This window comes from Protomyctophum parallelum (assembly GCF_964188405.1).
Source record: "Protomyctophum parallelum genome assembly, chromosome: 12".
NCBI classification, from domain to species: domain Eukaryota; kingdom Metazoa; phylum Chordata; class Actinopteri; order Myctophiformes; family Myctophidae; genus Protomyctophum; species Protomyctophum parallelum.
Window position 1 is genome coordinate 14,163,641 of NC_139712.1, and position 10,249 is coordinate 14,173,889.

The 10,249-nt window shown below is 41.9% G+C and overlaps 1 protein-coding gene across 1 annotated transcript; it reads right to left on the minus strand.

Annotated features, from left to right (window-relative positions):
* Nucleotides 1-3,094: 3,094 nt before the first annotated feature.
* LOC310868264 (cAMP-responsive element modulator-like) lies at nucleotides 3,095-10,249 on the minus strand. The gene is made up of 3 exons (XM_083778618.1): nucleotides 10,120-10,249; nucleotides 6,827-6,959; nucleotides 3,095-4,205 (listed from the first exon to the last, which is right to left on the minus strand). Exons 1-3 carry the CDS (start codon nucleotides 10,217-10,219, stop codon nucleotides 4,061-4,063), a joined length of 378 nt encoding a protein of 125 aa, XP_083634744.1. The 5' UTR covers nucleotides 10,220-10,249; the 3' UTR covers nucleotides 3,095-4,060.

Sequence of the window (10,249 nt, forward strand, 5' to 3'; positions counted from 1 at the left end):
TCTAGGGAACGGTATGAAGCGAAAAGGAAAGTTCGGTAAATCGGATTAAACCCCATTTGCTGCTCTATGGGGGGATGAACTAAATGAGCAAATGGAATCACACACGCCACACAATTCCTGGCACAAATAACTTCTTATTCTTTTTATAATTCAAAATGTTATTTGTTTTTCAAAATCGTACAAGATCTAGGTTCAGTACAAAGCAGCATCAACATTACAAACCTTACAAATAACTTATTTGACTATACAATTATATAAACACAATGGACACAAAGAAGTGGCAGGCACTCACTTATTATACTACTGATTATAGGAAAATTACAAAGAGTCAATTTCAAAGTCATCAAAAGGCAATTTAGAAAGAGCATGCAAAGCTGAGGAAGAAAGTTGAAGTATACTGTTTATTGATGTGTTTTTGGACATTTTTAAAAGCACCTGTCTGTCTGTCTGTCTGTTTGACTGTCTGTCTTGGGTTTCTGTTTGTTCAAAGCCATTAGGGGGAAGTTGAGAAAGGAAATATGGTAGAAAAAGATGACAAAGAGTAGGCCTACTATCAAACAATAGAAAATATTTCAATGACTCTGAGCACCCCCTGTTGAATACATAGAGCAGTGTTAGGCAATAAGTTGCATGCAGGCCAGAACTGACCTACCAGCAGTATTATGTTTTGCAAAAATAATTTGCAATATCGGGAATGATATGCCTGATTTATACTTTGTTGTAACAGCCGGGGGCAGTGGACAGATGAGTCACAACATCTTTGCATTGATGAAAGGACCACCATTAATTCAGAGAGTGGAACCAAATGTACCCGTTTGGCTCCATTTGTATGCTCTACAGACTTGTAAGGGTCCATTTGGACCCCCCTCAAGGAATCCTGAAGGTCCCTGGCTGGACTCCACTTTGAGAAGCACTGGAATAAACCACTCATTGTCTCCACCAGGCCGAAGGCATGGGGGGAGAGTATGTTTTGCACTCCGTCCGTCCGTGTGTCCGTGTGTCCGTGTGTCCGTCCGTCCGTGTGTCCGTGAGCAGCTAATCTCGGCCACCGTTAACCCGGTCGATGCCAAATTTTGCACACACACTCCCTGGATGCCAACGATGAACCTCTGCCCCAAACCTTCCAGAACGGCCTGTTATAGCGCCACCAGGAGGCCGCTTTGTGCAAAACAAGTTTTTGCACAGTACACCTACAGATTTTGTCCAAACATCACGCAAATTGGTACACAGTCTCTCTAGAGCCATTCAACGAAACGGGTCTTTCAGATTTCTCAGACTCCATCCTGATTGGTTAAGATTGGCTTCCAAAGTTCACAGGAGTGCTCAGTTTCAAACAAAATGCTGCAAATCATGAACACATCGCGTGATTTCCGTGAAATTGTGCACGCACATTCCCACTAGGCCGAGGAAGAAATGCCACATGAACAATTTCAACTCAGCCTCAAGGTGGCGCTATAACTGGCCGAAAAGTGTTTTTACCTCTAACTGCACGGATCTGTGGATAACTTTGTATGCCAACTCCCTAGTTTACTTTTGTTGCCCTTTTATCCAACCACCAGATGAAGGCAAGCTGCAATGTCCTACATTCCTATCCTGGTGGAGACCTGTGCCCAGAAGGGCACTTTTTCTAGTTCTTTTTTGAATGCTCTGTTTTCACAGTCAAGGTTAGAATCTTGGATTCTTATAAGAAGAGACCTTGAACAATGAAAGAGCTTCTGTTGTGAAGTGCACATTGAGATGAAATGATCCACTCCCGATTAACACATTTTATCAGTATGCAGTTACGGTATAATTGATAAAAATCTATCTTAATATTAGGGCTTTGATAAAAAACAAGATTTTTCGTTTGGTTTAAAGGGCATGGGATGAGAATGGGATGGGATATGAAGTTACACCCTAGTGGGGTGGAATGTCAAGAAAAGTGCTCACAGATAATATAAGACATCTATACCGGCCTGTTGGAGACAATAATAGCAAGTCTCTCATCATGATATTGGATTATTCATATTCGTGGAGCACATTTGGCACTCTTATCATACACCTGTAGCCTATGTCCATTATGATAACTTGGTACCTCTTTCATACTGCATTATTTATGCTTCATGCTTATGTTTTGAAGTTTTATACAAAGATGTCAATCTTTTATAGTGCGCTGTGTTTTGTTTGGAAATTGAGAGAATAGGGAATAGGTATTTCAGTGTGTTCCGTACACGTATCCATGGCAACAAAGTGCTTTTTTGAGAAGTGTAGTACAGGCGGGCTGGCATGGTTAAAGTGTTTCCATGTCTGTATCAATTTGTTGGGTTTTTTTGTACCTGGTACCTGGTTTTCTAAATAGCCTATACAGGGCCGGTTCTACCATCAGCACCCTGTAGGTTAACAACAGTGTTCAGGTGGGTCTACATTTCTCAAAAGATGCTGCCCATCAGCCAATCAGGAGAGAGTATAGGCCCTACCCATTCAATCAGCTTCAGTTTGATAGTGTTGCAGTACCAATTTTGTCTGTTAATTTCTTTGTGTCATCACTATTAAATTTAACTTTTTTTTAATTTATATTTTGTATGAGTTTTCCCTCCTGATTGGGTAAGATTTGTATCCTGACCTGAAAATGTATTTGCTGTTTACTTGGAGAGAGAGAGAGAGAGAGAGAGAGAGAGAGAGAGAGAGAGAGAGAGAGAGAGAGAGAGAGAGAGAGAGAGAGAGAGAAAGAGAGGGAGAGAGAGAGGGAGAGAGAGAGAGAGAGAGAGAGAGAGAGAGAGAGAGAGAGAGAGAGAGAAGAGAGGGAGAGAGAGAGAGGGAGACCCCTAGAATGTAGATGGCCTAGGATAAAAAATAGCAGATCTATAGCTCCCAACGTGTCGTGCTGCTATACGTAAGATATGTTCACCAAGAATAGGGGGTGTGTGGTTCATGTGGTTTTAAGAAACACATGCAGCGATCAAGCCTTTTTCAGATCCGGCGGTTAGTGACACTTTAGCTACTACTGTGTAATCTTTTACTTAATGTTTTACTGCCTGTTTTATTATATCTTGATTCTTACTATTAGTGGATTGTTTATTGTATTTTGTAAAGCACAACTCTTTTTTTAGAAGGGTGCTATATAAATAGTTTATTAGTAATTTATTATTACATTCATTCATATTGAGGACATTTTTCTCAAAGATATATCAACAGGAAATGCACAAAAATACAGCGTGTACCAGACTTTCTATCAAATAAATACCACAGGTTAAAAAGGTCACTTATTTTCTCAGAGATGCACAATACAAAAAAACTAAAATGAAGATGCAGGTCAAACAACTATTATAGTAGGAGATAATATGGCTACCTCTCTTGAGAGAGGAATGGATTGGATTGAAAAATACACATTGAGACCTTGAGGCTGTGAATTATCTTTGAACACTTTCTTCTAAAATGCAATTACTACAACAGCATGTGGCAATCTATTGTACGGGGGAAAATAACCTGCAAAAAAAACATGCAAACAATACAATCAAACCATACAGTAGATAGACAGGTCTCTGAGCATATCCAATCTAAAGCCATTACAGATAAATATCAAATACAGTGCAGTATTAGTAGTTAATGTGAGTGAAAATCATTTCAGTTTTCAGTCAGTCGGCCGCTGCTTCTTGACCGCCTCACGATTCTGCAGCCTTTTCACGTAATCCCTTTTTAAAATTTCTGCCGGGACATTTTGGCAGCCTCTTTTCTGCTGTGATAAATGCCTTGTGATACACACTGGCCTGAACCTCGACCTGAAAACAGTTTGTTTTTCGACCTGAACACAGTTTGTTTTGCTGCTGGTGCTGCTGGTGGTGGTGGAGGCGGTGGAGGATGGACACAGACTCTCATGCTACAAACATCCACTTCATTGTGTAAACACAAACTGTGACAAAACGGACAAGGGATGTTTTGTGTGTGTGCGCATGTGTGCTTGTGTATGCATGAATGTTTATCTGTGTTTGTGTCAGAAAGCCAGGATTCCCTGATAGACCATAGGAAAAAAACGGCCTGTAATCGTACACTCTCCCAGTCCCTGGTGTGTAGTCCTTGCCGATCACTCTGCTTTATGGCAATAGATGTCTTTCAAGGCTCTAAGCTCCTCGATTAGAGTCTTGTTTTGGTGTTCGAGCACGGCCACGCGATTCTCTAGGCATTTCACATATTCTTTCTTCTTTCGCCGGCACTCCCGAGCTGCCTCTCTGGAAGAAACAATAGACAGTCACCATAAAAAACGTAACACACAGACAGCACTCTAAACGCTTCTACTTTTTTTGGGAAAATATTAAAGCTCGTAAACGTGTGGCATTGTGATTCCACTGTCACTTCGTATAGTTACAAACTTACGATAAATTGATGTGTACGGAATATTGATTGTGCAAATTAATTGAAATAAAATAATTAATTCAAATGGGATGGGACTGTTGCACCAAGCATATTGCCACCAATGAGAAGTGATAGTTGGCTGTAGACCCCTGTTTTTGTATTGTATAGTAATTGTGGTGCTACCAGCTGTCAGCAGATGCCTGAGGAAGGCCCATGACTGAAACGTTTATAATAACAGTTTTCTCTATTGAGCAAGTGAAGACGGTGTGTGGATTATTCCGTTTTATTTCATCTTAAGTGACACAACCAAAGGAACAAGATTTCATGCACTGTGGAAGATAAAAAAATCATGCAGGAAGATCAGGTTAGCAGACAAATGAAATGTGGATGATTCGAATCGATGCAGGCAAAATGAGGGAAATGACTGCACCATGTCATTGGTGCTGATGGAAGTGGTTGTTCACACCAATAGCAGGGTTTACCCAGCATGCAAACACACACACGCACGCACGCACGACACATGCACGCACACACACACACACACACACACACACACACACACACACGCCACAAGAGCACAAAACTAAATTTATAAGCAAAGGTTTGCACGAAAGCGTGTCAGCTGACTCCCTCTGAAGTACAATCATTGGTAAGAGAGTAGACGGTATATAGTCACAGGGTTGGAGGTGAACCATGATGATTAGGTATAGGCTTGTGGGACTTCATTGAATGCAACTGTCAGCACCGGCCTGGCTTGGAATAGCTAGCATGTTCTTAGCCTATTACGCAGCCTGGTGCCACAGAATGTCATTATAGGGAACGTGTAATAACATGTTGGTTGCAGTATAGTGAGGGGGTCCAGGCAGAAATAGCAGAGCGTGGCTCGGCCAGACAATGTAAAATAGAGCCAGATTTTTGTCTGATGCTGGCCCGAGTCCTCGAGTCATAGCCGACCGATTACCGATGTTATGACTGATATTTTGTAGAATGAAAAAAGTTAAAAAGAAAATTAAAATTATAACTCTATGAATGATCCCAAAATGATCTACAAACTCACAATGCATAGCTTTACGGCATGTTAGATTGTAGCCTATAATCTGCTATTTTCGAGAAGAAAGAAAATCCTATATTAAAATCCTATTTTGCCAGTTTGAAAGTGATTCGGAATCAGGACACATCAACTGTAGTCTCGCATAGCAAGACAACTATTCCACAATCTCCGAATGCTAGTCTGTAACTACACTTCCCGAAAGCTGAGAAAGGGAGATGTCATCATTTCTGTTCACAAAAATATGAACTTTAAGTATCTTTAAAATATATATTAAAATTTCCATTTCTGCCAAGCAGCAAGCTATAGCCTAACCTGAATGGTGGAGTCTATAGCCTAGAAATGTTTAAAATAATTTGATTTACAGTAGGATAAATGTGCGCGACTGCAAAGGCGATACGGAAGTGGGGGAAGGCGCGGCAGGGGCATTTTCTTTACCCCGGATATTTTCTGGAGCTTCCGTGCTTGGTGCTTCACTCATAGCCATATAAAGGTGAAAAAAATAACATTAAGCAGATAAGCATCCTGAATCATAGCCACGTTGATAACGTTTGTAACAAACCAACCCGTGTGATTTGAGCGAGTTATGAGTATTGTGTTTGAGCTGTCATAGAACATACTGTACTGTAGCCCCGAGGCAAGATGGCCGCCGGGTGTACTACGTCAGAGACTCCGCCTTGAGCCATCGAGCCTTTATATATGTCTAATGTCTATGTCTGTATCTCAACGGAAGGTAACATCGGGGCAACGGGAGGTGATGGCAATGCATCCCCCTTTTTGAAACTTGCCCTTCGCCACTCGCTACACACTTCCACTCGGTTTGAGCATAGATAGACGGCACTGGATGGGAGGGGAATCCCGGTGCCCTCTATTATTTACATATCTATGTTCAAACCGAGTGGAAGTGTGTAGGGTGAGTGGCAAGGCGCTAGTTTCAAAAAGGGCCCACGATTGCATTGGCAAGCTTTCCAGAGATTCCTTGTGAAGCATAGCGGAAGCAAAACAGAAGAACGGAAGGGGCCAATCAGAGGTGCGTGCCTTCAAGATTCCGCTCACTTCCTCCTCCCGTTGCAGACAGGTCGCTCCAACGAGCTGCAGCGGCCAATGAGGCATATAATTTTTGAGGGGCGCTATAGCCCCTCCTATATACAGCTTTAATGTTTGTCTTTCAACGATGCTTGTTTAAGAAAACGCCATAGACAATAAAGAGAAATGTAATGTTTGTTTTGAGGATTAAAACAAACATTAGCACCCGTTGCTTAAACAAACATTATGTTGTCATTTACGTTGTAAGATGATAAGAGCACCCCTCACTTCACACGGGTGTGATTTCTATAAATATCCATGGCTTCACTGACTGTATGACGGAAGCATTTGAAAATTGTGAGAGGCAACATCGATGTGGTCAAAGTAATGGCTCAAATGTGAAAGCCAAACACCATATGGTACCTGTTCTTCAGCAGACGGAGCTGCCTCTTGCCCGAGGAGTCGTGCGCCATGCTGCTGCTCATCATCTTCCCCTGAGCCAGGCTGGAGCTGCAGGCTTTATGCACTTCATAGGAGGACATGTCTCCTGTGGCAGCTGAATGGTGGGGGGAAAAAACATACAGTTTGTGTTTCAGTGCAACATTATTATTATTTTCTTTCTTTTTAAGTTAGCAATTAATAATCTCTCCCTATTTTGGGGATGTCATCATCACTCATTATAGGCACATTTTCACTATTTCTAAGTATGAAATTATGCTTACTGTTAGCCTAAGTAGTTAATCACAACGTAACAAGCCCAGAAACATTGTAATTGCCATGACCACATCTGCTAAAAGAAACTTTATCAATGATAAAGCCGAGGAAAACTAAAACAATCCTCGGGAGCTCTGGAAGTTACCAACCAACTAAAGTGCAGTCAGAAACTGAAAACCAGGTTCACTAACATCAACATCAAATCAAATGACACCCACATCACTGACAAGCTTGATGTGGCCAATACATCTTTACAAACATAGCAACAACTCAAACTGGTTCACAAACTGCCCTCCCACTCTGGGCGTTTTGGTGTAGAGCACATCAAAGCTTTCTACAGAAACCTAGGTGTCTGAAAAGACAATTTTAAACTAATATTAACAACTGATGAGGTACTTACAAAACTGAGTGCCCTGCAGCCCAACAAGGCCACTGCGGCCATGACAATATTCCCTCCAAATTTCTCAGAGACTCAGCCATCTCTATAGCTCCATTCATCATACTCAATAATAAACGGCTATCAAACAGGGACCAAGACCTCAAACTTGCCAAAGTAACCCCCCTTGCACAAGAAAGGGAGCAAATTAGAGCCCGGCAACTTGAATGGGAATTTGGGGCCGAATAATAAGGCATAGACAAACACACAAAGCCACACACTGGAGCGGTAAGCACCGCTCCAAAAAGTGAAAATAGCCGATCTACAAAAAGTTCAAAACATGTCACATTACGACATATTTTGAGCTTGTAGATCTGCTACTTTAGCTACTTTTGTGTGACACTGTAGTGTGATGATTAAGTAGTAAGCCATTCATTTACGAAGAAAAAAAGATACAAGATACAAGGTTTCTACACGACAGCTTTGGTACACAACACTGTAGTGATGGATACAGCTGGTAACAGAAAACACATGAGGTCTTCATCCTTACTGTCAAAGTAAATGTTTACCAAATAAAACATTACCCATACAGACTGGCAAGCATTTGTTTTGACAATACGTGTGTAAAATGAACATTAGCCATTCTAGACACACAAACACCCAGAGAGCCTGTGGATGTCTGACGTCATGTTGATGACACCGAGCGGTGAATAGTATACCGCCATTTTGGACTTAACCACTTAAACCCTATACTTGACCGGAGTCCCTCAGGGCTCTGTATATTAGTGGCTTTTCATGTTTATTATATTTCTACAAGCTCACAATGTGTCACGTTGTGGGGCGATTTTCTGCGACAGCTTATTTCCCCACAATATGGATGCTGGGGTTTAAGTGGTTAAGTAAAAGTAGGAATATCAAAGTGTAAAACACATTTACTTAGTCAAAGTACAAGGTATTACTTGTGCAAAATGCCCATTTCAAAATAATTTCTACGGTATCATGTTATTGGACTATTACTTAGGCTATTAAAAAAACTGTTTATCAACATTACAAGCTTATGTGAAAGTAATAGTAACGAAAGCTGTCAAGAGTAGGCTACAACATTTGACTCTGACTCCATTGGAAATTTGGAACAGAAGTATAAAGTCATAATAACTACCATGAAAGTGTATTTACTGTAAGTAGTGCACTAAGTGTAGCCTTTAGTGACACACCACTGATGATGCCATAGTGATGTCATCACTATCTATCTTGCCCAAAGGAACAAATCATAAACACCCTTCAGGTGTCTTGCCACCAGCAAAAGACACACGTATGTGAAACTGAGAATAAGAGAAAAAAACATGAAGGAAAGACAGAGGAGAGACGCCGTTCTTTCTCTCCTTCTCCTTCTGTTCTGTATGTGTTTGCTCTGCTAGGGGGAACTCGCCGCCCGTGTTGTATGCTGTAATGAGATGATTAATACTGTGATGCGTCTGCCCTGCGTAAGAGGTACTGCCTGTAATCGCACACACTGACGTCAAACATTTACATTGCACTGCTGGGGGCAAGTTCCAGGAAAAGCAGTGACGTCAGCCACTGCTGCTATGTGCTCTGAGTGGGCAGAGCAAAGAGTGCTCCGCTGAAGCATTTCACACACACACAGAAGAGAGAGAGAAACAGAGCGAAATACAGAGTGTGTGTGTGTGTGTGTGTGTGTGTGTGTGTGTGTGTGTGTGTGTGTGTGTGTGTGTGTGTGTGTGTGTGTGTGTGTGTGTGTGTGTGTGTGTGTGTGTGTGTGTGTGTGTGTGTGTGTGTGTGTGTGTGTGTGTGTGTGTGTGTGTGTGTGTGTGTGTGTGTGTGTGTGTGTGTGAGTGAGTGTGTGTGTCAAGAGACAGAGAGAGTGAGAGAGTGGAGGGAGACAGAGAAGACAAGACACACACAGAGAGAGAGAGAGAGAGAGAGAGAGAGAGAGAGAGAGAGAGAGAGAGGTTGTGTGGAGGGAGGGAGAGCCAAGAGAGACAAGGGGATTTTGAGGAGACTCAACACTTGTTTATAGTTTACTTCTTTAAGAAAGTAATTTCACTGATATTTCAACAGTTACCTTTTTGTGTAACAAGCCGATTGAAGAGATTTTGAAAGGTGTACGTGTTCTTACCATGGTGTGGACAAAAACAACACCAACTTCATGACTCAATGTTCAGAGGCTCTGGCTCAACAGGTTGCCATTCCAGCTACAACGTGATATGATAATAAAGTATGGATTCTTTTTCACTAAATGCATTCATTCCCCTCTCAATTCTGGGTTTACCAGTACCTGCAGGACCAGGCCGGTATGTGACTCTGAGTGTATGGAACTCAATTGACCCTATGGTCCATTTGGTTCCATTTGTACTGTCTCAGTCAGTGAAAAATGTACACTGAGAATTTACAAAACTGTACCATCCATGGTTCCAATTGTACACTCAGAGTTAAAGACCTGTAAAAAAAGGTTCCATGTGGACCCCTGGTGGGCCTCCAGACCAGAAACCGAGAAACAGCGTCTTCAAGAGACATTCCCATGTGAGCAAGGCAAAACAAAAACAAGCATCAATGATGTATGAATGTACACAGAAATGGACCAGTATTCTATTATGACAAACCTTACCTGACTCCGTCTCGTCCCCAGTCACAGCCATTCTGCTCTGTGTGCTGCTGTGAGAGAAACTGTCCTCCTCTCCAAGGCTTCTTCTGTCTGACTGAAACATTGCCTCAGCAGCCAGCCAGCCCCATGTGAG